The 27655-nt window shown below is 42.1% G+C and overlaps 3 protein-coding genes across 5 annotated transcripts in view; 2 read left to right on the forward strand and 1 right to left on the reverse strand.

Annotated features, from left to right (window-relative positions):
* The window catches only part of LOC117894986 (semaphorin-5A), a 37934-nt gene extending 13223 nt beyond the window's left edge, over nucleotides 1-24711 (reverse strand). For 2 of the 3 annotated variants that reach the window (XM_034802334.1, XM_034802331.1), the window contains exons 1-2: nucleotides 21909-22188; nucleotides 7678-7759 (exon numbers count right to left, since the gene is read on the reverse strand). The gene's annotated coding sequence lies outside the window, so the exon portion shown is untranslated. Of the gene's footprint in view, nucleotides 1-7677; nucleotides 7760-21908; nucleotides 22189-24567 lie in introns of those variants that run through there. The other variant, XM_034802332.1, reaches the window with a different exon arrangement.
* An 80-nt stretch (nucleotides 24712-24791) lies between these two features.
* On the forward strand, nucleotides 24792-26143 carry LOC117894990. The gene is made up of 3 exons (XM_034802338.1): nucleotides 24792-25086; nucleotides 25141-25565; nucleotides 25621-26143. The coding sequence occupies exons 1-3, from the start codon at nucleotides 24886-24888 to the stop codon at nucleotides 26117-26119; spliced, it is 1125 nt and encodes a 374-aa protein (XP_034658229.1). The 5' UTR covers nucleotides 24792-24885; the 3' UTR covers nucleotides 26120-26143.
* A 32-nt stretch (nucleotides 26144-26175) lies between these two features.
* LOC117894989 lies at nucleotides 26176-27642 on the forward strand. Its single transcript, XM_034802336.1, has 4 exons — nucleotides 26176-26538; nucleotides 26613-26872; nucleotides 26927-27054; nucleotides 27107-27642. Exons 1-4 carry the CDS (start codon nucleotides 26176-26178, stop codon nucleotides 27505-27507), a joined length of 1152 nt encoding a protein of 383 aa, XP_034658227.1. The 3' UTR covers nucleotides 27508-27642.
* Nucleotides 27643-27655: the final 13 nt, after the last annotated feature.

Genomic DNA, 27655 nt, shown 5'->3' on the forward strand with positions numbered 1-27655 from the left:
GTTAATGTGGGACGGTCTCTGGGCAACACATCCACTCTCAGGTAGGTCGATCGATGTGCATTTCCTTTGTTTTCACATTATGTATCTCCCTGTCACTCACTGCTACTGTGAGTCATTTGCCAAAAAGGAAGGAAGTGGAAGTGTACTGTGTACTGTGTACTGTGTCCTTATCGACTGCAAATCCTTCTCCCACTCCTTCCTCTTATCCTCTCTTCCGCTGCAGTTTATGGTTTTCACCTGTCAATATTGTTATTAACCCACAAAGGGTTCCATTTATGTAGTTTTTGGTAACAGATAGGAGAGAGCGACTGAGGGGCAGATTGACAGTCAGTTTGTTCAGTTGTTTCGTTTGTCAATATTTGCAGTTGACATTTGTTTGAACCCCAAAAATGAATTATTACGGGTGGTGCAGGAGATAACCAAAAAAGAGATGGGCTATGTTATAGATTATCGGATATTTGGGAACCCTTTTGAGATAATAAAATCATTTTTGGGGCTATGAAATATTTATGAATTGTTTAATTGTTATGGGAGCAACCATAGAAATTTCGTTGTTCTCTTTTTCCCTGACTTTACTTTCACCCAGAAGTCTAATCTCATGCTGAAATATCCACCAATTAAATTTAGATTGTCCAACTAGCTAAATGAGCAGTCTTTGTTATGGTTTGAAAAGCACAAAACACTGTAAATGATTTTACACCACAACCCAAACGAAACCACAGGAAGTCCAGCCACTTTCGAGCACTAAAAATTTTACGCTCAGCCAATAAATTCATATAAAATTTAGAATGGAAATGGGAAAGACTGCAGAAATGTGTATGTAAATGTATGAGCGTCCAATCAAGCTGATCATCGATTGAGCATGCAAATTGAAAAGACCTTAAAATAGAATTGAAGCCAATGAAAGAATCGAATCGAACCGCATCGAATCCAAGTGCCAGAAGAGACTCATTTCCACTGTGACTCGGACTGGGACTGGGGCACGGTCTCTGAGTGCATTTCGATTTTGATTTTTGATTGGGGGACACAAGGCGAGTCATAAATTGCTGCCTCGTTGCTGCCTCAAACAATTAAAATGCGTTGGTGTGGCACAGTTAATTTTGTGGTGATTAAAATATGAGACCCAGACAGGGAGAGAGAGCGAAAAGAGGTATACGATATTTATGCTAAGCAACTTTCCATGAAAAAGTCGTTAAATAAAGTAGAAATCTTCCATAAAATGCCATAAAATATTACCAATCAAAACATAAATTCTGTCACAAGAATTCAATTGCTGAAACTCGGAAAACTGAAAATTAAATCAACTGCTGCTGCTGCTGCCTACATTTATCGCTAGACAATCAAAATATGAGCTGGGGTTCAAGCTCAAGCCACGAAATGTTATTCAAAATATTTATGACACCCATTTGAGAGGAGATAACCATTACAGAGCGAGAGTCCACCACACAAAACGAGCACCAAAAGCCGAAAGCGGCAATCGTTTGATTCCCGAAATTGAAGCTACATTTTTCATTTGAAAATTGTGTAAATATTTCAAGTTGAAACAACAAAAAGTGTCGAAAATAAAATACATAAATCAAATATGGAAATGGCAGAGCAAAATGACCGAAAAAACCAACTTGAAAGCGCAGTCATTAATTTGTGAAATAAATTAACGATTAAACACACATGACATAAGGGTGACCAAGGTGGACTTTTAATAGGTCTTAAAAATATATATAAATTCTTGACAAAACAATTAGCTAGCTTCCCCTAGCACTCCCATAAATATAAAGAAATCTCCAATATTTCTGGCACCTGAGTACCCCTAACACAAATCACCAATTACCATATTTATCAGCTTTGAAACCATGATTTCATTTAAATGGCGATTTATTGTAATAAAACTAATTTATTATAATTTTTGTTGGTGTTTAACTCTTAACACAATTCCTACCGAAAGTGGGGATATTTCTATGCAAATGTCGGGTGGCTGGTGGCTTTTGCATATATTTTATCTATGAAAACATTTCGTATCCGAATATACGAACTCCACCTGCTGTGCTGCTCCTAATGATGTCAGTTTGGAAATTAAATATTCCAATCATGCTGCGAGAGCAGAGTCCAAAACACTTTTCGTACTCCCCCCAAAACAAATGGAAATATTTCGCCTAGATTTATTGCCTTACTCGTAATGATCCATGAATGATTTTTATGAACTTTTTATGTGGCTTTCGGGTTGGAGTTTTTGGGCCTCGGTCTAGGCTTTTGGCGAATTTAAAAATAACATGAAATTTGGAGCGAGCTGCCTGCTATATTTGGTAGCAAATCAATTTACAACTTTTTAGATTTCGCCTGTGGAATGGCATCGTTCTTTTACGATTTGTTTTTTGTTTTTCTACAGACAGATTAATGAGCGGCCTCTGTCGCTGTCTCTTGTGTCATTTCATGCCTTTCAGTTGTCAAATTAAGGCCCATGCAATATGTGTTTATTATTTAAGTACTCGCCGCCGCACATACTTATTGTTAAACTGCAAATGTCGCCCGAGTCTCCGTCTTAATGGCCTCCTCTTGACAGCTGCCGCACTACAATGGAAATTAGCCGTTGGATCTTGTTTAAAGTGCAAATTGGTCTCTCTCTCTGTCTCATGAGCTTCAAATGTTCTCAAGTGCCTGCCCACTCCCTCCCTCCGCCTCGAGTGCCGCTTGAGGCAATCGTCTATGAAACAGCCATCAAGAGTTGGAGAACCAAAGTTCTGTTGATGTTTTCTTGCAATTCCATATAAAGTCGGACACTTTCAATTATATTTCATAGCCACAATTCTCATTGTGGGTGCCTGAAAGTAGTTTCCATTTAAGCAGAAACAACCTCTTTTAATTTGTGTACTGTCAAAACGATTAGAATCCAACAGGCATCACGCTTCAATTGAAGCTTCTCAGAACAGATTTTCCCTGCTTTATGATCTTTGTTGTAAGATATTGATTAGGATAAATGCTGATGCATAGCTCAAGCGTATCCAGATAATAGAACAATAGAACGGAAGCTTTTTCCATTTGAAGTTGAAAGCAGATCGACTGTTTCCTTTAGCATGGGAAAGCGATAGAACCAGTCTCCGCTGTACTAAGATATCTCCATTATATTCCCTTGTGGTAACAGATTTATGCCAGTGGCCCCTTCTCCAACCGGTTAAACAGTAGCCTAGTCCCACATTTACAAGGGTCTTGGGCAATTTTTTGTGTATGTTTTAGCTGTAAAACAAGCAACAAGCAAAAGAAGACAATCCCAACAAGTTCCCCGATATTTCTAACAAAAAAGAGGCCACACACGATGAAGACAGACTTGGGCTTGCTCTCGTAAAAAGAAAATAGAGAAATTGTTGTAAAGGGAAATAGTAGAAAACTTTCAATGACTTTTACATTTCGTGGCTAATTGTGGCAATTGTCCGATAAAACCAAATATTGGGAAGAGTTTGGCTGTGGGTGTGGCTGGATAATCATCCAGAAGCCACAGAAATTTACATAAATTTATGTTGGATTGGCACACCTTACACAGACCGAACCGTGCCGGACCGTACCGTACCGTACCGTACCGGACCTTATCCGTTCGTTGAATGTCTTCATTTCGGGTTAATTTCCAATGTTTCTTTGACTTTTGGCTTGTTGCTTTGGCTGTGGGTGTCGCCTCACACCAAAAGTGATATTTATGTGTGACAGTGAAAGCCATAGAAATATGACCGAGCATATAAATCAACCCGACCAGAATGCCCCTTGAGAGACGCTCCCCTTTTTTCGGTTGTTCGTTGTCGTCGTGGCGGTGGCGGTGGCTACAAGTAAGTATTGTTGCCTGCCCCAAAAGGATTAAATGCTCATAAATGGTCACCCGAGACGCGTGTGGTCTTTTATGCGCAGAGGGGTAGGGTAGGGTAGGGTACTCCCAACACACACAATATATGAAATTGGAGAGTGGCTTATGAAAACTTGTTTCACAGCAAGTTCAAGCGTAGTTCCAATGAAATAAACTGAACCAAGTTTAAGGAACAACTTCCACATACAGACAGACATATCTGCTGTTGTTATAAAGTTGTTTATATTTTATATAAATCAACATATATAACCCAATAATCTTATAAATATTTACCCCATCTTTTAGCATGCAAACCTGTCTAAAAAACAGACTGACATTAGACAACAACCTCCCCAACGAAAATATAGCATTTATCTTATAAATATTTACTCTCGACTGATCTCAGAGAATTCCAACTAACTCACGAGTCACAATATGACAAATTCCAATATACTCGAGAGGAATTTGTATTGCCATTTAGCACATTGACAGAGGAAACCACAAAAGGCCATTAAAATAATTTGAATAAATCAATGCGGGGAGGAGAACAAAAATTAATGTTTAGCCACTGCAAATCCCCTCCCAGCTGTCAATAAGGCAAAAAGACGATTCCGCTTCCCCATGAATAGTAGAATATTTCATTTACACGACGAACACACACGAATCCGATTGGAATCAAGGGAAACAAATGAGTGAGACTTCGAACCGGAGGTGCGGATAATTTATTAATATGATTAGCATTGGCATTGTCTTGGCTTGGCTTTGGATCTAGTGGGTTTCCATTGTTTCCAAACACACCACATTGAAGGTGTGAAGCAACATAAGCAGAGAGAATAAAGAAATATGGAATATCTGTTATAAATCAAGTTTAGAATATCTACAAAGTAGGCTAGGACATCAGTAATAAACTTTTTCCATTCACTTACAAACATTTCGTTTAAGCAAAAATCGAAGTCTACAAAAATTATGCCCGTTGAAGACATTTTCCCCATTCTACCCCAAGAGGTCGTGGATTATCTGTTGGAACGAAAGCAACAGGAGCAGCAGCTGAGCGATGAGAAGAAAAAGCTCAAGGAGGGCATGTTGAAGCTCGAGGATCAGATGAAGTTGCTCGACGGTCGCCAAGATGATGAGCTCTGCACGATAACCTCGGCCAATGTCTATCAAAAGAGCAACGTTGGTAACGTACGCGACATACTTGTTATCCGCCTCTCCAAGTCAATGGATGAGTACCTCAAAGCCAATCGCAAGCTGCTCAAACTGCACCGTCAAATGCGCAAGGACAAAGAGATTGTTTACAACAAGTGGGGAAACAGATCCCGTGTTCAGCAGGTTTGATATTCAGCACTTATTTGATATTTCAAAATTACTAAGATGCAAATTAAATTGATAGAAATGAATAGAAAATGGTAATAAACAGACATCGTTCAGAAATATGTATAAAGGGAGATTCATTGCTAAAACTAATTGCTTTTTAATGATAATTAATTCTTCTGTTCCAGCAGTGTTCTGCACTGTTCTCTGTTCAAATTTCACGCAAACGAACGGAAACTTAACGAATAATTGCCTGTCAGCTGTGACTGTAACTTCACAGTCATCCGTGAAAGTGCATGTGCTGCCAAGGGAACTTTGCCATAAATGATCGTAGTAAGTACCAAACGACCAATCTTTTTAGATAACTCATGAGCATTTCCCATGGGAGTCAAGTTTGGGCCAAGTCACTGATCAAGTTGATAGTGCTGACAACGCTAAAAGACAATGGTAGCCAAATGGGCGTCGCTCGTCCTCAGCTTGAGCGACAACATGGATCATTAAAAGCATTAGTGTCACGCAGAAGTCACAGAGCCTCAGGCAGCGTTTCAGATGAATTTTCTGTGTTTCAGTGCGGAGGGAAGAGCGGAGGAGTGGAGGAGAAACAGCGCTACCTTGTCATAATTAAATGTGTAATATTTGTCTTGGCTTTCGACACCTTTCCTGCTTCCACCGAAACTCTACTCTGCTCTCTGCCCTTCTCCCTCTAAAATCACTCCTTCTCTTCACCCTCCCCCGCATCAGCTGCTCAACGAACCTTGCTCTTACACGCCAGACATAACGACTATGGACTACACTCGAATGAAATGAAGTTTGGTAGATCGTTAAGTCATATCTTTATGTATGAATATACCAAAGTGGGGGATAAAGGTCTAAAAACCTCTTGATCGGTGAGCAAGTTTGATGTATTTCCTTTTAATAAAGGGTATCAAAACACCCACAGAGTGAAGTTAGCAATTAAGGGTGCTGTAAATTGGATAAAAACATGGTCATTTCATCAGTTTATAAAAAACTGAATTTCTTTCCATAAGCTGGAGCTTGGAACTGGTTCCGCTTTAACCGTTTCAAAAGCGAAAAGTGCGTCGGATCGTTTCTTACATTTTCTGAATGCTCCATTGTTGTTGCCGTGCTCAGGCGGGGCATTATTCAACTTTCTTTTGTTTGACTTGCATTCCGCTTTGGCCTGTAATTCGTTGCTTTTGCATTGTATGTTGTTGTTGCTGTTGTTTCGATGCTGCGCTGCAGACTTTGTTGTTGTTTGTGTGGATGGCACGTGCGTTAAACAGAGAAGCCCATGAGGAAATTGACTGCGCGCTTGCTTTGATTTATGGGGCTTAAAGCTAAAGAGGAGTATGGCTTATATGGAGAACGAGGATGATAATGAATAATAAAATATTTATGAAACATTTCATCTGGTGTTCTTTAAGGGAATCCTTGAAGAACGCTCTTTCCCCCCCTTCAATCCCAGCTGGTAAGCAAATTTCCTATTGGGTCTTTCATTTTGTATGCCCATTGTTGGGGCGGGGAGGCTTTGTACTCTTTTGAGCCGCTGTGTTTCCCCTCTTATTTAATAATCCATCAATTTAAGTTACGAAAATGAAGTAATTTCGGCTCGACTGTTGATTTGTTTGGCATTTACTGGCGGCGACCCCTTCGCGACTCGTGCTCAATGTTGTTAACAAGTCTGATTAATGTCCCCGATTAGCATAGGCAAACATTAGGCAAATTATGTATGGAGCACACGGGGGGACACACCGAGTACGAGTCCAAGTACGAGTACCGACCGATTTCGTGATTCAATATTGAATTTTCTTGATTTTATTTTCATTATTTTACTTTGCCTTTTCGCTATTCAACAAACAGCCAAAACATACACCAAATGGAAGGAACTCCTCCAAAGGCCTCAAAGTCAAACAAGTGCTGGAAAATATCCAAAACAAACAACAACAACGCCAACAACAGCTGTAAGCAACCTTTAACGTTAATTAAAAGTGTACACAAAATTTGCATTCACGACAAAATTGCTTACCAAAATACATACATATGTACATAGTACATACACACATAGATGGAAAAAATAAAATGAGTGTGGAGCGCCTGTTATAGCCACTTTTTTGATTGAGTTTGTCGGCGAATTTATGTGCTGACCGCTGCTGGCGGCGATTTGGCGTGTCTCGGCTGTCAGCCCGTGATAAATGCCTGTGGAAAACCGTATTCTCCGCATAACCGATTCGGATGTAATTGGTAAAAAAAATCTCTGTAATTATTTGGACATACGCGTGTGCGGCAGGCAGTCACAGACAGGTGGAATACTCACACATACTCGTCTGGCATGTACTTAGTTTCAGAAACTATTCCATTTCCGTTTAAATAACTACAATTATAAATGTTCCACCTTTACCCATGGTGAATTTGGTCATTTTGTGTCTTAATGGAACTACTTTAAATCTTTAATGATCAAATCTTCCCACACTCAAGTCAAGTTCAATGGCAAACGGTAGGGGGGTAGGTGGTTCCCAGAAATTAGTTATGCTGTCACTCACCTTTCTCTATCGATTCATTTATTCGTTTCCCAAATTTTGGAGTGGTACGGCAGTGGCTCGGAATTCCCCGCAAAAATCGTAGCTGAAACAAAAAAAAAAAATATGCAAATCAGTTTGATTAATGGCATTTAGCAAATGATTTGCCGTTGGGGTACGCACGATCATTGTGTGAATTGATATATTCGATTTGGCATAATTCAAAATTGTTAGAAAATCGAAAAACACCAAAAGAAGAAAACAATAATGGTGCTGGTGCTTCCATTGCCCATCCCTCATGGCAGTCATGGGCCCGTGAAGGCGGGCACGTTCTGCTCGCGCGACACTTGCCCAAGCGCCCCCATAATATCGCATATCTATTATACAGACAACGTACAGAGAGAGGTTGTGTGTGTATTATAAGCACGAACGACCCGACCCGATCCGATCCCACTCACATTATAATGATTGCCATGATACCGCAGAGGTGGCATTTTGATATGCGATGTGCTGCCAACGCCAAAGCCAATGAATGACGCCCCCATCCTTTTAGACTCTTCGGCGTGGCCTAATCTTTATGGCACTCGGCTCTGTCTTAGCTGTTTTTTGGATCCACATCGAAATCAAAATCCATAAGTTTTCGCCACGCTCCCCTCCGGTGGCGTTTCCTCGCTGGAGCGTGCGTCTAAGCTCATTAATAAAACCACAACGGAGCGATCCTATCCCACAGCTGATATATATCCATGCACATTTATGCTTATACCCAAGGCCTGGATACTCTGCCCCAGTGCACAGTGCACAGTGCACAGTGGGCTCAATGGGTGGCTCAAGGAATTGCAAGGAAAACATTTAAACATTTCGAAACCGAATTTTCTTATAGCCAAGTGTGAGTGGTACTTCCAGATACACAATGGACATTATCTCTCTTCGATTTCCAATCAATCCCATTGTACAATATGCGAGTGCATCGCATGGCAGAGAGTACCGCCCGCACAGGCCAGAGCCCAACCGCAGGCCATGTAGTGGAGTGTATGGTCTGCTCTCTGCGTTGGTGTTGCAGCTCCGATTTGGGTTTGAGGATTGACTCTTGAAGCTGAAGTTGAAGTTGGAGGTGCAGTTGCAGTTGCAGTTGTTACGTTCGTGTGGCGTTGGCCAGGCCAGCGGATTTTAAACGGATTTATGCAGCGAACTCCGCTAGCTTCAAGCTCTTTTTTTTGTACAAAATTTCCTAAAGGGTTTCGATTCGTTTCGTTTTTTGTTTCGTGTTGCGTGGGCCAGCAGCAGCAGCAGCAGCGTGTTGTTGTTGTTTTTTCTCTCCATTTCGATTTCGATGCGAGCGGCGGCTGCTGGGACCATAAATTTGTTGTTTGGGGATTTTTTTGTTGGGTTTTGTGGCTGGCTGGCTTGCCGTGAAAGTTGCGTAAATCAGCGTGAAGTAGAAGAAAAGTTCAATAGTATTGAAAATAATTGTAGAAAGTTATCGGACAGATGGAAAGACAGGTCCGTACGTATAACTATGGGCTGGAGGGCGTGTTCCCGCCCCAAACCACATCGATTGAACCCTAATTGACTCTCGTTTGTCTCTGAGCGGTACTCGCATTTGCCTAAAATCTTACATAAACCAATTGAAATTTGATATCTGAGGCCCGCTTTGTGTCTTTTGTTCTTTGAGTGGAGTGAAATCTAATGCAATATCTGGTCTAGCCCTGTCCTGTTGCCCCTGATATGTTAATAGCTAAATTCTTTTGCTCCAGCAATTAGTTTTGATGCATATCAGATCAGAAAATTTTACATAGAACAAGCTCCAGTGGCTGGCGCCATGCCAGACGGGCATCGTATCGTTTAACATATTATTTTATGGTTATATATGGTTATGTAATCAGCATCAGGTTTATAAATTCTAAAACTTAATGGCTCAAAGACAGATATGATAATCTGTGTTGTTGTCTCAATCAGAACGATGAATGGTACAGATTGAACTGGTTGATATCTTTTGAAGAAAAGAACTGACTCCCATTACATAAAAGAATGTAAATATGTATAAACATATGTATGTATTTATGTAAAATATCCCCTAGCAAAAGGTATCCACTTTATCACTGCTTTCGCTGCCAAAAACAAAAACCAACTGGAGAAATGACTTCGCGTTGATTTAGTTTATCGGGTCACATGATGAAGGGTTTCGCCCCTGCTCCAAACTCATTTATTAAACTTCAACAGTGACTGCGCCATTAAGCTCTCCATTAGCGTAATACATCAGCTGTCAGCGGTGTATAATTTTGATCAGAATTGAATGTGGAACAGCGGCAAGAGCGTCCACCGCGATAAAGTAATTTCATTTCATATTTCCCCGGCGATATCGGACACCTCTTGTGCCCGCTCTTATCTGAGCGAATGAAACTGGAATTGGAATTGGTATTGGCCACCATCGGGCATACGTGTAATACATCAAGGCATTATCCGTGTAAGCTTCAGTTACAGACCCAGTCCCAGACCCAGTCGCTGTCGCAGTCTCAATCCAGCAAGCTCCCAAGTGTCGCCACTTGACCCACATACCAAACAACTACCCAAATGAAATGTTAATAAAATGAAAATAAAAATGGCAAAAAGAAAATCACGGCTGCACCGAGCCCCAGCCCCAGCACCAGTCACACTCTCTGACGGACAGAAACGGTTCGTCGTCGATGCCAAAAAAAGGAAACCAGTCGACAGCTTTATGATGGGAACCAACTGGCAACCACTGGCTGGCTGACTGGTTGGTTGGTGGCCAAAACAAAAATCAGCAACATTTTGAGAAAAAACGTTGACGTCCGGTACAGGAGCAATTAGGCGAGACGAGACGAAACGATACGGTTGCGGTGTTATCATCCACGTCGCTCGGTTTCGGAATCCAACTACCGTAAGTACATTTTTGGTTCCAAAACCTAAAGGAAATGCAAAGGGAAATAATGGTCGAAGATACAATGCTCTACGTTAATAATTATAAACAATTAATGGAGTACAGAAGTGACGATCTGCTGGAGACTTCCTGCTGCCTAAAAGTGTTTTCCAACCAAGGAATTAAATAGACAAAGGATTAAAAAGTTTTCACAATAAGAGACAAAAAACGATTGAGCAAAGTTCCACCACATGCAACCAAACATCTCTCCAAGGATATCCCATTAAAAATCTGTGCTAAAGAGTATACGGAAATAAGAAACAAATCCATAAAACGCCAGGCAAAAAGCAACCCAAAAAGCGAACAAAAAGGAAAACACAAACTTTGCCTTGCCTTTGAACGACCTTCGCCATTTTTGTTGTTGTTTTCGCTTACCTTTAAAAGTATTTCGCTGTTGTTTTCCTTAAGTTTGAATATACAGAAAGACTATGTATCGTATATCGTACGAGTATACGAGTATATGTGTTGGATTGTACACACATTTTGTTGCGGATGCATAAAACATGTTCGGGCATCGATCGCTGCCCTCGGCTCCAGGTAAGCCACCGCAACACAGAGATCGCTCGCGCGTTCGCGGACGCTGCTGCTGCTGCTGCGTGTTCCATCAAGTCCATCCAGTCGGTCCCTGCCTCTGCCAGCAGTCAAGAGTGGCGTGATATCTCCAACTCCGCTCTACCCACCTCCCGCTCTCTCTCGCTGCCTCTTTACCCCCCATTGAGGGGCCATTTGAAGGTCGCACAATGTTTGTATGCTAGAAGCTGGTGGTTCAGGGGCAGCGGACAGCAGAAAGCGCGCCAAAAAAACCTCTGAAGAACCTGAAGCTGGAGTTGCTCGCAACATTTTCAGTTGCACCTAATGGATACCGAGATTTATGGCTCCTTATACATATGTACATCTTTACATACATATTTATATGTATTTATGTATGTAGCATGTGGGGTTAGCTTTTTTTCCTCCTCTTTTCTTTGGTTTGATGGTTTTTTTAGGCATTTTGGATCACTTTTTTTTTGCAATCTGTTGATTTATGCTAGTGGAAACGCTGCGAGCGATCGGTGCAGCGATCGCATTGGAAATTGCCTTTGATGGATGCCTTGGCAACACACTTATCCTTTTTCCAGGAGAAATTGTTGGCCAAACTCTATCGCGATCTGGGAATATTGTAGGTGTGAAAGCAAGTCAATGGAAACTCAACAAAATTTAGCCGCAATTTGTAAACGAATTGCAGTCGGAATGGACTATAATTCTATTCGCTGTGAGATGTTTTCTGCATTTAAGCCACATGAATCTTGTGAAACAAAACGTGTCTGCAATTAGCCACAAAGAAATGTGCATTAATCAACATTTACACAATTTAAACAATGTCAGAGGGGGCCGCCCCAGAGGTGATACGAAAACTAAACCTAAATTGAAATAAACTTCAAGTAAACTTTAACTGTAATGCTTTTGAGGTGAAAACTAAGGTCACTTGGAGCCGACACAATTTACATGGGAAAAGAGCAGCGTTGACCCTGAGCGAGCCATTCGAGGGAATCACCATCAACGCTGCCCTAAATGGCCAATGAAGGGCCAACTCCGAAGGTGTCGGAGACATGCAGCTTTTTGGACTAGACAAGTGAATGACCCTGGGGCGCCTCTGCCTCCGCAGTTGCCCCTCTTCTTTCGGCCACAGCCTGTCATGTGGTTTAACATTTTATCAGTCACCTCTCTCAGCTGAGATATAATTTGACAAGCGCAACTTTTGGTTTTTATTGCCCAAGTGAACTGAAAACTGATTGCCAACTGAAACTGAAACTGAAACCGAAACCCGATACGCCTTCCAAGCAGCCTGCCTGCAGCACCGAGCACTCGAGCAACTTTTTGTGGCAGGCAAGTGGGCAAAGGCGGCGCGGCGTCAGTTTGCATTGCGTTGGATTCCAATCACACGCATATCACTCGCCACTCAAACCAAATAAATAATACCATAAACATCAGACAGCCAGCATAAATGATTTCAATGCGAAAATCATTAGACGTCTGTCTGACAAACGGAAGAGCAATTCTATGGCAAGTTTGGGCATTAGAATTTGTGATTTTTGTAAGGAAATTATGGGAGGAAACGTCTTTATATATTCAGGAATTGTAATCGCTGAAGGGGTATTAATATTCCAACCACAGGAAGTTACATTTCCACTCTATGGAGAAACCGAAGCCCTTGCAGCTTCCGAGTTAAGAGAGATCTCTGTCCGCAGTGTGTCTAGAATATTTTCTTTTAAATTCGATTTGTTTTCTTTCACACAAAGCTGCGGCATTCATTGAATAGTAAATCTTGTGCCTTGTGCTATGTCTTCCGAGGTTGTGTATTGCTGAAGCAGGAAGTGCAGCGTATGGCAACATTTTAGTCAGCCTGCGACTTCGATTCCGCTCTCTGTTTGCTGCTGCTGCTGCTGGCTGTTGTTGTTTGTGCCAACAAATGTATGACGGGACACACATTGAGGCATGCTGCCAGATGATTTAGTAGGCGTTGCAAGCGCACGCCATATGCATGCAGCATGCGGCAGTCAGCCACTTAATGTTCTCTTTGCCAAAGAAGCAAAACAAGTAGCAGCACTTTTGGTTGCGACTAAAGAAATACCCGCTACTGTGGGAGACTTCTGAGGGATTTTCTTGCTGCTGCATACGGAACAGGATCAGCATCTACCCTGTAAGTTGAACGAGCAGCGGGGTACGAGCAAACTTTTCGCGCCTGCTTTTCTCGGATGTGTGTAATGCTCTCTGGAGAGACGCGTTCCGTGGCCCGTCCGTTCCTCGGTTCAGGCTCATTGGATTCAACGCATGCGCAAATTGCTCGCCGACTGCTCTGGCAATAAATTCATAAAAAATCATTAAGCTGAATTTTTAGCATGCAGAAAGAAGTGGATGCCACTTCACACACACACACACACACACACACACACAAGTACATGCAGCTTGAGGGGAGCGCAGAATGGGATCTGGGCTGGGCCTGGACCATTGGAGATGTCGCATTCATTTCAGGCTTAAGCTGCAGCAGAGCATGGGAGGACATGCCCCTATAGGAACGATATCTTAAGCACATGGCCAACTCGTAAATTGGCATCCAAGCGATCGACTAAAAGGGAAAACAACATGACTCAAGGATGAAGTTGTCAGCCATAAAATATATGTAAATATTAGAACAGCTTTGCGCTAATCTTTGTCCAGACATGGCAGAATTGGATCTCATTTTGAGTTCAGTTTCGAAAAGAAAGGGAAAGAATTTATGCAAGTTTCAAGTGTGGAGTGTAGCGAAAAGATTTGCAGAGTTCTAGCGGAGATTGGGGGAATTTTGCATGCTGCAGAAGAGACTCCAGAGGCTCCAGAAGAACAAAGAACGGAGACAAGGAGAACGAATTCCCCAAAAGAGAGACGACAAATGACACCACAAAGCAGAACTGAAACGAAAACAAAAATTATTTTAATTTTATGCTTCGCTTGGAGACTTTTTTTTGGTGCCCATTTTTTGGGAAGGCGTCAAGCGAATTGTTTGTTTATGCGAGTTGACAGTGAGACCAAGCACCGAACACCAAACACAATCCGCGAGACAAGAAATGAATGCGAGACGAGACGAGGGAGTGGCAAATATGCTGAGCCGTGCAGAGCGTGAGAGAGAGAGAGAGATAGATATAGGAGATATAAGTTATTATGGAGATAAAAAAGATGTGCATATGGAAGATATTTATGCGACATTCGCAGGCGGAATTAATATTCAGAGACATCTTTGAAAATGAATGCCTTCTCCTCCCCACACGGTCTGCCGATCGCTGTCCTTGTTAGAATCCCCTTCGAAGGTTGCTCAAGGTTAAGCTACACACAAATACTTATGTTTTTTTTCCCTTCTTTGAACTCCAAACACAGCAGCCAGAGGAAAGGCAGCAAACACAAAACACAACAGAATCTCACTGCCGATTAAATCTTTTACTCTTCAGCTTCAGCTTCAGCTTTCAGCTCCAACCTTCGGATCCATTCTGGCAGACTTATCGGCATCACATATCTATGTTTATTTCTCTCTTTGGGTCTTTGAAGAACAACTTCACTTGGTTGAAGATTTGACAAGTGTTTTATATCGAAAGAAACTAATTTTTTATATAGACTGGAATTGAATTTACCGATTGGATCTCTCCCTTGATGTACCTACAAATATTTCCAACTCTCCTTGACATTTTTCTACTAGCTTTCCAGCCACCTCTGGCACACTTTGGGCTTTGTTCCTATGCTAAATGTAACTCATCTCAAGTCAAGTACCTCCAACTCCCATCCAAAGCCCCCTCCTGCTCCCCAGCCATTTGGTTTTTGTTTGTGTTACACCATTTAGGTTGAACCAGGCTCTGGCTGACGCAGATCTCTCTCTCCGACTTAAGTGGCGGACGTCATCACAGCACTCCACTCCCAAGCGATCCGCACCCAACCTCTCGCTGATCTGATCCGATGCGATCCGATCCGATCCGCACCCAGACCACCGACCACATGTGGAGTTTGTTGTGCACACACACAAACACACACACACACGTAGCCAGTCCATGGTTATGATGATCGTCGTGTCCGTGGCTTTTCGCTCCATGTTCTGGCAAATGTTTGCCATTTACCAGCAGCAGCTACAACAGCAGCAACAGCAGCTGGCCACTGGCTGCCGCTGCCGCGGCCGCTGCTGCACTCTCTCCTCCCTCTCTATCTCTCTGGGCGAATCTGCAGACTTGGAGCAACATTTCTATTATTTATGTCCGTACCAGAGAGCTCTAGCAGATCTCTTCCAGTTTTCACACTTTCCACACGGTCCGACGAGCAAGAGCCGCGGGCTCTCTGCCTCGCTCTCTGCCTATGCCTCGCTCTCTGCGTTGCATGTAGCAATTAAAAATAATTTGTTTGGCTTGTTTTGTGTCAAAAATCATGGAAATACATCATCAAAATAATAATGTTGTTATCAGATATAATATTTATATCTCCATGTTCGTTCTTAATCCTTTCTTGGTCGATTCCAGTTGTGCCTCAGGGGTTATCCGTTGAGGAATTACGACTTTGTGTTAGGTTAATCCGAAGGTTGAGGGGTCCTTCCACAGGAATGCCTCTATTGGCTAGTGGCCTAGTAAAGCCCCCAAAATGCCATTAAACTTCTCTGTGTCGCTGTGTTTGACCCAGACCTTCAATACAGAAGTCGGGGAACTGGTTCCATTGACTCGAAGTGGGGGATAAGTCTTGAAACAAACAAAAACAAGCGTAAAAATATATCCAGCAGATTCAGCAAAGTGTAAACTTATTTCCATCTGGCTTTGATTGAAAGGCAAATAAGCTGCCGGTTTCGTTGAAAAAACACAGACACGACCCCGAGAGACGGACCCACGCCGTGGCCAGGGATGCTTGGATACCTGGGGGATGGGCAATGCCGACTCTTTATAATGAAAATCCATTTGACGACGACGCTGACAGCAAAGAGCATAAATCATTTGCACAGACAGCAAATGCAAATCTTTGCAGATTAAAACAAAGCAACAAAAAAAGAAAACCAGGCGCAGAGCGAGTATAAATAAACATCGAGCGAGGCAGACACACTCAAAAGCCTAAACCTGTCAAATCCGCGATATCGTCAAAGATAAGCCACGGACCGGACCACAGTCGCAAGCCTCTCCGGATCTCCACCCGATTTGGCGTATGTGAGTACTGTGTGAATATTTGCTTTAATTTAATGCCGATCGAGAAGCGTAATTGCGGCACATTTGCTTAAAATCAAATCCAAAAAAAGCAGAAAATATTTCATGATAAAATCTTGAACGTTTTATCTGCGCAAGTTCAAACATTAATTGACTGGCCCGGCATTAGCCGCGAGATTGAAGAGTGACCCCTGGTCCGGTCATCTACTCACACACAAATAAATTGGGTACCGACTTGAGGTTTTCTTTATCTACGGAATATATTAAAAATCAAATTAAATACTATTTAATTTTTATTCTTTCTGGCTTGAAATAAAACCTGCTTCCAACATTCAATAATTACCCGTACAGACATTCATTTAATGACCTGCAAATGTTATCAGAATCAATAAACAATTTTATAATAATTATTGCCAGTGGCGCAACGACCTTGACTTTAAACATGGCTGATCTTTTGCACAGTTCGGCCAAAAGGAATTGCCGTCATACGATCATAAATTGGCAATTGAAGGTCTAACTTCTTGTGCTGTGGCCCCAGTCCCCAGTCCCCACCCGTCTCTCATTTGCCATTGTGGCGGCTTTTGTTTTTCGAGTTGCAATTAGGCCAGAATATTTTGTATTTTTGTATGTTAATTACACATTTTGTGTATTTTGATTGTCTACAAACTTCAGCAATGAATACTCAGTTTCGATTCCACTTGAGCTCGGAACAAATGTCGGAAAGGTCAATGCCGTGGAGTCGGTTTCTAAGGGGCGTTAATGAAAGGTTTCTGTAAGATTTGAACTTGCTTTTGGAGTGGAGTTTACAGTTCAGATTATTTCCACATTTTCTACTCTACTTGATGGCAGTAGCACGATCCGATCGACTCGCTTCATGACTGGTTTTGAGTGAAGTTTTGCAGATACTTGGGCCCCCACATACACATCATAATTCAATGCAACTAATGACCGTTCCGTGGCGCATTGACAATTAATCAAAATTTAATTAAAAAGACAAAATGCCACATTAAAGTATGCACTTTACTTTGTAGTTTTTTTTGCTGTTTTGTTTTTGTTTTTTCTACACTCAGGCGAGCAACAATTTATTGTGCTTGCATTTTGCCTCGATGCAAATGTGTCGCCAACGTGCAAAATGCAAAATGCAAAATGTTAAATTGTTTTTACCACTAATGCCGCCGTCAACGGGCAGACAAGTACGAGTATGCACTCGTAATCACACGAGTATACTCATACTGGCACTCACATGGCTCCGGGTCTGGTTTTTGTTGCCTGTGTGTGGGCCGCAATTAGAGAAGAAGGCTGAATATGTGTGCGGGCTTAAGCCACTTGGAATGACTTGGCAGCACTGACAGCAGTGCGCTCTTTTCATGTGTCCGTTCGCTTATGGGAAATTATATGCTTCTGCAATAATTAGATCGAAATGAGTGCAAATGTTGATAGATTTCCCTTCATTATGCAATTTTTTGTATGCAACATTCCATAATTGTTCACCTGAGAAAAGAATTTCTGCTTGGGCAGGCAGGCAGCACATGTTCAAATGTCGATACACAAAGTACACACAATATCTCTGGCTTCACTTCACAGATAGGTATTTATCTCAAGAGAGTGAGCGGCTGGTAGGGGCCTGAAAAGGTGTCAGTCTAGATTGTGATTGCACGCAAATTGAAGAATTTCCAACGTGGGAAAACGAGTTGTCGATCGACATCGCCCCAAAATCAAGTCAAGCTGAAAAGCGTTAAGAGCCTGAACAAACAACAAGGGAATGGAGCGGATCGAGCGAAAGACTGTGGCCTACAAAACCACACAAAAGATACCACATACCAGAGACAGATACAAAGATACAAAGATATTTATCCTAGACGTGGATATGGGTGAGTGCCGATTACGTTTGCATCTGACACTATTCGGATACAATTTTTGCCTGACAATTGTTGCAATTTTCAGTGATTGGCCTCTCCCTCCTCCGCTCTCTCTCTTCACATCTTCTATGCTCTTGGCCTGCAGTTAATTGTCTATAATTATGCATTAATGAATGCATCTGGCCGAGAGCACGAAATCATGCTTAAAGAAAATTCTTGCATGAAATGTTGCATGCTCTAAGCCATGCCGCTGTGCAGCAACCCCAACCCACCTCGTGTATGCAGATCGCATTCGCCCATTGAAAATCGATAAATTCTCAAATTGCACGCTTCGATCGCATGTCGTTGATTGTGATCGCAGTCCCAAATGATTTTCCATAGTTACTCCTTGCTCTTAGTCACAGATCATTGTGCATAGATGAGTGTACCCATAGAGATTACTCGTATGTGTAGAGGTACATGTGCTAACCTTACTCTAAATGGGTTTGGTTTTCATTCTGCCAGTGATATGTTTTTAGAGAGAAACTTACAAACAACATTCATGTCGTGTGCTCAAACTCTCTCATGTCTTTTCACACTCTTGTCAGCCGCCAAACTATTGCAAAAACCGACCCAAAAATTATCCCACGTTCCCAAAACAAGCAGCAAAAGCAAACAGACAGTGTCCGGATTGATTGAACAATGTGAATTCAATAAAGAAATGTACAAAATCATTAAGAAAACATCCTACAAGACGTTGCACACACCAAAAAGTGTTTGTTAAAGACAACAAAAATAATACACAATTTCTACCAAGCTTTTGAGATAAATGAACCAAAAAGGAAACTTAAGAATTGGCATAAACTTAAGTATTAATGTAATGCTAAAATATGAGATGGAAGCTGGAAAATGAATCAACTTCAGAAGGCTTTCTAAAATTTAAATTAAGTCTCAGCCACTGGCTTCTTTTTCGTGGCTTTATCTGAAGGTTATCTTTATATTAATTCAATCAAATATTTCACATTGAAAAATGTTCTCATTTTCGAACATCAAATAAGATTATAAGATGTCAGCCATGTGGATAAATCAGCCTTCGCTGACATTGCTGGAACAACTGGTTTCAACAGAAGATCCAACAGCCATCGCGTGCTGCTCTTTCCGGTCTTAAAAATATCCAAAAATTCGTGAATACCAAATGAATATTTATACAAGTCTGCGAGCACAGTCGAGCACGCGGCTTAATTGCAGCGAGTGAGTTTGTCTAGGCTTGGTTTAGGCCAAATTACGGTCTCAGTTCAGTCAACCCGGGCCAAAATAAATTCATAATTTTTGTTGATGAATGCCTTGCGGCTCATTAAATCAGGCAACCACACCACACCACGCCACACCACTTTTTTAATTTTTCTTGGCCGGTTTTATGCGGCGAGTGAGAGTGACCGTGAATATTTTTGTATGATTTTCAGGCATTTCATTTTGTGGTTCGAATGATTAATGCTAATTAGTTGCCACATGATATTCCACACTGTATATGCAAATTAAAGTAAAAACCACGCAAAAAACTGAAAATAATTAAGATGTTGCTATACTTTGGGTATTTGCTGCAAAAAAAAATTATACATAGTCTCATTTGCATAAAATCCTATTTGCTGCTGGCATTTCTGCGGTGGAGATGCCTTCATTTATCATCTTTGCCATTTTGTAGGTCACGAGGGGACACCAAAAAGTAATATTTGATTTATGTTGGTTAGGAAATTTACTCAATGATCACTGAGCACACTGATGGCCATGCTGTTGCAAAAGATCTCCAATGCTGCAACATCTTTGTAGTAATTTCCAAAGTGCACTTATCCGAATAATTAAGCCATCAATGTGGACAATTGTTGTAATTAGCGAGACTAAAATTACCCTCTTTTGATGTACATATTTACCATTTAGTGGCAGAATTGTTGCAGACATAGTCGAGGGCATTGCCATCCTATTTGGCATTGCATAACACTCAACAATGTGCACCGTTACTTGGCTTGCTAATGAGCAGGCAACGCACGTAAAGAGCGAGATGATCGGAAACAGAAGCACGAAGACATGCGAAGAAATGTGCATATTAAGATAAGAATGCGGAGAATGGTCAAAGTGAGCGAGAGAGAGAGAGGGAGAGCACGGCCCAGTGTCTGCCGAAAGTGTTCGGCCGCAAGAGTGCCCCAAGAATGTTTTCGAGGCATCCAACATATCGGTTTGTGTATGTACTTACATGCACAAGTAAGCGCAACTGGTTACCGCCTCCCTCTTGGTCGCACGTAGCCTCTTCGAGAAGATTCATTCTAAGCTTGTCAGTCTGGTTCTGGTTTTCTTTTCTCTCTTTTTTTCGTCGTTGTTATTTTGTGGGATGGCATGGCATCCATCGCCTTAAGCTCTGAAATGGGTCAATTTAGTGACAAGCGATGCGACGCTATGCCGTTCCACAAGTCTCTCTGCAGACAGTGACAAGTCTCGGGACGATTGAACTGCCCCATAGATGACATATGGCAGGCATTGGGTAGAGGATTTCGTGGTGGATGTGGTGGTGGTAGCCACACATCAGTAGCTGTGGCATGTGGCCTGAGCTTTCTCTTATCGCTGCTTGAAATAGTTCCTCACTTTAGTACAAATTCTATGCCGAATGGGGAACCGAATTCCCAGATGTATGAAGAGGAATCTTCCCTATAGAATTACAAGGAAAAGTATACCCCACAAGTTAAGCTCGAAAACTATTTCATAGCCGATTATATTTGTTTACAGGAAATTCCACATACAATATGTAATATTTCCGATTTTAAGTTCAAGTTTGCTGCACTTGAAACAAAGCAAAATGCATTCGAAGCTTGATAGTCCGTCCGCTGGAGCTTGAACAAAAAACAACTAAAGATAAACAAAATTCAAGATTGAGACGTTTGGGGAAGTCAATACTCATATATCGCCAGATAACTGGGGCAGATAGTGGGGTAGATTGTGATTTTACATATTTCCAAGCAAACCACCCACCCACCGCTGGTACCGCATGGCAGTGGAGGTAATCAATTAAGCCCGAGAATTATGGGACAGTCGACTGGTGCCTGGTGCCTTGTGCGTGGACGTGGGTGCCACTTTATTATATGGCTTACCGCATTTGAGTTATATTCGACTTGATTTTATTGCATTTCTGCTGACCGAAAACAAAAGCTAGCGATAATCGAGAGGCGGAAACTTCAAGGCGCAAATAAATTAGAGCAACAATAGGGGTCGCTCAGGTCGACTAGGTCTGGTCTGGTTTGGCATTTTTATCAATCGAACAATTATATCTTGAAGCCGACCTGGCGCAAGGCAAAAGTACACAGCGAAGGCTTTTGGAGCGCCCAAGCGGTCTCTGCACGCAAAACCAGTCACGAACTGAGAGAGCAAAATGAGAACTAACTATTGAGGCAGATCAAAGATTGGATTGGGTACAAAACGCCTAAACTTATTAATTTAACCCAATTTACTACTCTTGTCGCAGCACCATGGTACAGCAAAAAGAAAACACTGACCAAGCAGAAGAGCGGAAAGGGACCACAAAAAGAAAGAGAGGACTTGGTTCGTCTACAACCCATGTACATACATATGTACATACATGTACACATGTACAAATGTATGTCAAATAGAACCGTTTTAAATTCAGTGCTTCCACAACAGCTGTTGGCTAGGTCAGGGTTTGACGTTGGAGAAAGAAAGCGGATACAACAAAGTTCTCTTAATACTTAATGGTTTCTCTTTTGTGCACCTTTGGATGGCTTTTTAAATGGCACTTACCTAGAGCAAATCCCAATCAAATGAAATTTCAGGCATAAGCACACAAATACTAAAACAGTTTTAATTTGGAGACTTCTTAAAGTTGACCAAATACGTAAACAATATTTGCACTGACACCTTTTAGTACTATTTTTGTATAGATCACTACAACGCGTACGAATATCTGATTTACAAGGCTAGACTAATGGCTTTCGCGTGGAATTAAGGCAAAACTCAAGCCAAGGAGACGAGAAAATGCGCCAACAGAGACGAGACGGAGCAATGACAACCGCGCGCGGCCACAGAAAATCAAAGCTTAAATTGTAAACTTGTGTAAAAAACGGCAAGAGCAGAGTAGAGAGAGCAGAGCTCAATCGCGTAAATGCTCGCTGATTGAGAGAGTCGAGTTTACGTAGTGTGTGTGTGTATGTGGGAGTGAAAAAACCAGTTTGTTTGTGGCAAACTTGTTGCTCTCCCTCTATCTCTCTCGCTCTCTCGTGTCCATCTGTGTATGTTTTATGCGTTTATGCTTTGCCAGCAACTTTTTAATTTAAAAGCCGTTGGCTGTTGCGTGTTTTCCTTTCTTCTGCTTCTTCTTCTTTCTTCTGTATCTGTCTTTGGCTGCTGCAGAATCAAAACAAACGCGCTTCTTTTCTTTCGTTCTTTGTTTTTGAATACCCTGCCAAAGGGTAAGTTATTTAACGAATTAACGAGATGTTTGACACATTGCCAATCACCGATATCGCAAAATATTCACATGCATGAAAATGTTCATCATATGCACGTACATAAACATAAGTAGATTTTTTGAGAGCCAAGACAAGTAATATCGATCTGCAAGGGTATTAAGAGTATCGGTCTTTCCTACATGTTTCGGATGTTGTTGCTGTTCTGCTTTGACTGTTCTGTTTCCTTCACGTTTTTCGTTTACGTTTCGTGTCGTTTCGTGTGTACGTCCGTCCTAGCAGCTCATTAAACTTTTTACAGCTACTGTTCTCCCTCCCCATCCCATGCTTCTACACACACTCGCACACACGCACGTAATTAATTTCAATGGCCCGAACCGTTTGGAGCTCAATTGTCCCGATAAGCAATCCCAGCCCCCGCCGTCGACTCGTCGACGGATCGCTTTTGGCTTCGTGTTTTTAGGCGGACGGACTCGACTCTTTGGTTAATTGACTTTCGTCAAATCAAATTAGTTTCTGTGTTTCCAATCGGGAAGTTCATCGCGGCTTTATGCATTAACAGCCGCCAGCTGGTGTTCTATACTATGTGGATCTTAATTGGTTATCTTTTATGTTGGCCTCAGCGGTTGGAAAATGGAGAGTTACGGTACTCATTGAGAGAGAGATACATGATAACTTTTGACTTCTTACTGTACAGTGTAAACATTCTTTGAGACTTTTTATATTGGTTAAAACTCACAAAGGTTGAAATGCTCCATATTTCTGTACAAATTTTGATGCTGGCAAAACATATCCTAGACTGCAGGAAAGGTACATACAAGAACTTGATGCCACATGAGCAGCATAAATGCAATTGGAGAGAACATGCCTCGTTCGGCTGGAAGCCGTCGGATGACCGTTTATAAGGGATATGGTACATGTCAGTCCTGACATGGATGCGCGTCGAGTGTACCCAGCGCTTGACAACCTGCAATCAACCGCCAGCGGGCACGGCCCAGCATGCAACGAAAAAGCGTAGGCTTTGCAACTGAAATCATACGCGACATATGTACATACATATGTAAATGTGTATGTACATATGATCATAAATTATGTGCCAAACAAATACGGTTTCGCCCAGCCCTAACGGAGTCAGCCCCAGAATGATGCAATGGGGCCATCATCAAGTTATTGCTGCTTCCTTGCCGCCGCCTTTAGTTGCACAAAGTCATGGTCGCAACAACTGTTGTTGGTTCCCCAAGACCCCAACACGGATGGCAGCAAGAAACAATGCCCACGACCGCAAGAAACAATTAAGTTGGCTCCAGCAAACGAGGAAAGCAGCGATCAGCCGTGCCATACAATTGCGAATGGGATTGAGGGGGAAGGAGTCACCATAATTGTTAGAGTTTCAGTATACATATGCTTCCGTTCAAACTTCAACAATATAAAAGAATCCACATTAAAAGTTGAAATTATTTTAAAGCGTGCCACCTCCTGGCCGCAGCATCTGCTTCGGCACGAGCCAACCAGTCATTAACTTAGTGTTGGAAAGCAGACGGTTGCAGTTCCGATTAAGTGACAGGTTAAATGCAAAGCCATAAGTTTTGGCCCCAAACAGCACGAGCCCCGAACTTTTGCAGCCGGCTAAAAGCAGCAGGAGAGACAGAAGTGACTGGCATGGCTCGGGGGCTCCTCAAACCGGTTGCCATGATCCCACAGGCAGCAAACGCACACCAACTTCTGGGTTGCCTGGGGTTGCTTTGCATGTCCAAGCAGACGACAACGACGATGCACGGAGATGCAACAGTTGTGGGGCAGCCAACCATTAGTCGTAATCTTTGGGCAATTGTCTTTGATTGTTGTCGTCCGTTCTGCCTTGGGCTGATTCCCAGCTGTCTGTGTTCGTACCCAGGTCAAATTTGCTTGATTAGCTAAAAATGCGTGCGAAGTCTCCACAGAGCGAATATTTTAGGCCAATTGTGGGCCTCATCATTTCATTGTCATCAACTTACATGTAAATGTGCACGCACAGCGTAGTTCGAAGATTTTAAGCCCGAAGAACTAGAGCATATAGATTTTCCTTTTTGACTACATAATGTAGAATTGTTTTTTAAACAATTTCATGTAAAAACATTACACACACAACAAAGGTTCATATAATACCGCGTTTTACATCCAGGGCTGCCATCTATCGATTATCATACATCCGATAGTTCTCAGATACAAGTACTGCAAAACGCAAGTTGACGTGTTGAGTAACGCCATCTGCAAAATGACAACATAAGATTAAATTTATAGATACAATTGTAAACAATTACTCCTGCAGTACTATGAACTCTAAGAGGCACTCCGCTCCCGTACTGCGGTCCAGGGCGATCAATGGCAGACCCATAAGTGCTGCCAGGAACGACCAGAAGAATCACGAGCGCCACCGGACGCGTAGCAAACTAACGACCAGCAAAAGAGCAGCACCCGAGACCGAATACGAAGAGGAAATGTCTGACGAGGATCCCTTGGCCGGTGAAACTGAGGTAAACATTTTTTTGTGTCACAGTAAAACAGTCTACTAATTGTATCCCTCCCAGGCTGAGACTTTAGAAGAACCGCCTGCCAAACGACCTCTATTTCAACTGCTAAACGACGAGGATCCAGTCATATCTTTGACCACAGTCAACTCGAGAGATAACGAGACAGCTGAAAAGACTTTCTTGCACGCGCCAAAGGATGAGTGCATATGGCAGATTAATAGCATGAAATCTTCAGTAACCAAAAAATCATCCAAACCCTACCGCCCATCGCCTACGAAGACGCTGACTAGGCAGCGCTTTATCTGGAGCTCCGAGGCAACAAATAGGCTCCTGCAATTGTGGGAGGAGAATTTGAATCAGTTTCGGGGAAAGAAGAAAAATACAGAAATTTATAAAGAGATGCAACGTCAAATGCGCGACTGTGGGGCACCTAGTCAGGTTGAGATTAACACTAAAATGGATAACCTAGCCAGGAAGTATCGGTAAATATATCTACACTTAAAAGCAGGCAAATATTAATAGTTTTCCCTTTCACAGCGGTGAAGCTGAGAAAGTCCGAGAAACCGGGGTACCCTCCCAGTGGTTGCTTTTCCACACAATTCAAAAACTGCTGATTGGTACCAAGTCCGTCAATGTTTTTGAGGATATTATGTTCGAGAAAAATGGAGAAACCAATTTGTCGTCTGATGAAAATTCTTGTTTGGGTTCTCCAGCTTCCAGTTACAAAAATGGTCAACAGGAAGAGGACGAGATGGAGGACGAGGATCCAAACGAGAATACATTTTCACATAAATATGATCAAGAAGACCCAGAAGAATTTACGGAAGATCAATATGAGAGAAACACCTCCCCCTCTGAGTTCGAAAGTGAATTGAACGTGAAAGAAAGTATATCAGAGCGATTGCTGGAAATCGAAGAGGAGAAGCTGTCCATAGAGCGAGAGAAGCTGAATGTTATGAAAGCGGCTGTGCGGGAATTGTCCCAGTTCCATAAAGATATATTGAAACATTTAAATCAAAATAAACAAATAACATAAATACTAGTCGTTCAACAGCTGAAAACAGCTAGAGTATCGATAACAAATTCTTATCGATGTATGTTTACATTACTAGCGTTATGGCCGACCAGATGCAAACAAGAAACATTTTTATAAATAATTTACAAAATGATGCTAGACCTAAGGAAACCCATCGAGAAATAGCACAGAAAATCAAGAATGGCGAATACAAGCTTCTGCGGAAGAATCAACGAAGCACCGTTTGGAAGGTTTACCGCGAGATCATTGCATCCGACGGCAAGCCACTTAGAACGGTATTCTTTTGCACCGGATGCAACCGCTTGCTGAAATCGAGCAGTGGCAACACATCAAATCTCCGCATCCACAAATGTCACGTAGATTATATGAGACAGCTTTACAATGAAAGAGATGGTGGAGACGTCTTGGAGGACGAACAGGTAAATGCCCATGCAGCCACCCAAATTGGATTTAGAATGGTCTATTGCAGCAAATACAATGTAAACATATGTAGGATGCCAATGATTATCAGCTGGAGTATACGCAAGAAGAGTTGAGGCAGCGCAGTTATCGCAGGAACAATCCCACCCGACACGAATGGTGTGCCAATGGCACCAAAATGCTTCTGCAGCTGTGGGCGACGTACATCAATGACTTGCGAGGCAAGCGTAAGAATAGCCATGTTCACAGAGAAATGGCCCATAAAATGAAGCATTTCGGAGCAACTGCCACCGAAGTCAAAGCCAAAATGGACAATATGACCAAAAAATATCGGTTTGTTTCTTGCATATTCCTGACTGATGTAATTATTAGAAATTGTTTGTTTAGCAAAGAGGCGAAAGATGTTAAATTGCTGGGAAGACCGTCCAGATGGGAGCATTTCTATAGACTGCAGTCGCTGCTAATGGGCACGAAAGCCGTGGATCTAAATAATGATTTGACGTTCGATTGCTCAGGTAAGAGCCGGAGATAGATCAATCATAGAGACAATAATTGTTGCCTCTACAGATGACGACACCCAAGCAATGGAGAGTGAAAACGAAGATGAAACGAATGCTGAGGAGGACAATTCTCAAGATGGGCTAATAAGGGAACAAGAGGATGCCCCAGATAACATGACAGAGGAAATGGAAGTCCATGCTGTTCAACAGCCTCTGGGGAAGTACGCAGAGCCGGAACTGCCTTCCGCAAGATCCGCTTTGGAGGATTACGAAGATGAGCTGGACAAGCAGAACCTATTTATAGAACAAACTTACAAAGCCAAGCGGAAAAGAGCGGCTAGATTGCTGGAAATAGAAGAGGAAAAGCTGGCCATAGAGAGGGAAAAATTGCAGACGATGAAATACTTACAGCAAGAGTTATCCTCTTTTCATAAGGACATGTTCAGGCTGCTCAGCCAAAACAACTAATCTACAATTGAAAAATAAGAATGTAAAAGTTAAACAAAACAAACAAATGTTTGTTAATCGATATTTGTAGTGTGACCAATTATCGTATCGAATGATTGCTTGCCAGTAATATTAAAAAGAAAAACAAAATTCGCAGTTTGATTTTCAT

The sequence above is a fragment of the Drosophila subobscura genome, chromosome J (genome assembly GCF_008121235.1).
Source record: "Drosophila subobscura isolate 14011-0131.10 chromosome J, UCBerk_Dsub_1.0, whole genome shotgun sequence".
Classification (NCBI taxonomy): Eukaryota; Metazoa; Arthropoda; class Insecta; order Diptera; family Drosophilidae; genus Drosophila; species Drosophila subobscura.

What these genes read in the sequence shown, in the direction of transcription:
- LOC117894990 (XM_034802338.1), top strand. Translation starts at nt 24,886, where the DNA reads ATGAACTCTAAGAGGCACTCCGCTCCCGTACTGCGGTCCAGGGCGATC. An exon ending in CCTTGGCCGGTGAAACTGAG is followed by an intron (nt 25,087 to 25,140) that starts GTAAACATTTTT and finishes TATCCCTCCCAG; the next exon opens with GCTGAGACTTTAGAAGAACC. An exon ending in AACCTAGCCAGGAAGTATCG is followed by an intron (nt 25,566 to 25,620) that starts GTAAATATATCT and finishes TCCCTTTCACAG; the next exon opens with CGGTGAAGCTGAGAAAGTCC.
- LOC117894989 (XM_034802336.1), top strand. Translation starts at nt 26,176, where the DNA reads ATGTATGTTTACATTACTAGCGTTATGGCCGACCAGATGCAAACAAGA. An exon ending in ACGTCTTGGAGGACGAACAG is followed by an intron (nt 26,539 to 26,612) that starts GTAAATGCCCAT and finishes AAACATATGTAG; the next exon opens with GATGCCAATGATTATCAGCT. An exon ending in TTTGACGTTCGATTGCTCAG is followed by an intron (nt 27,055 to 27,106) that starts GTAAGAGCCGGA and finishes TTGCCTCTACAG; the next exon opens with ATGACGACACCCAAGCAATG.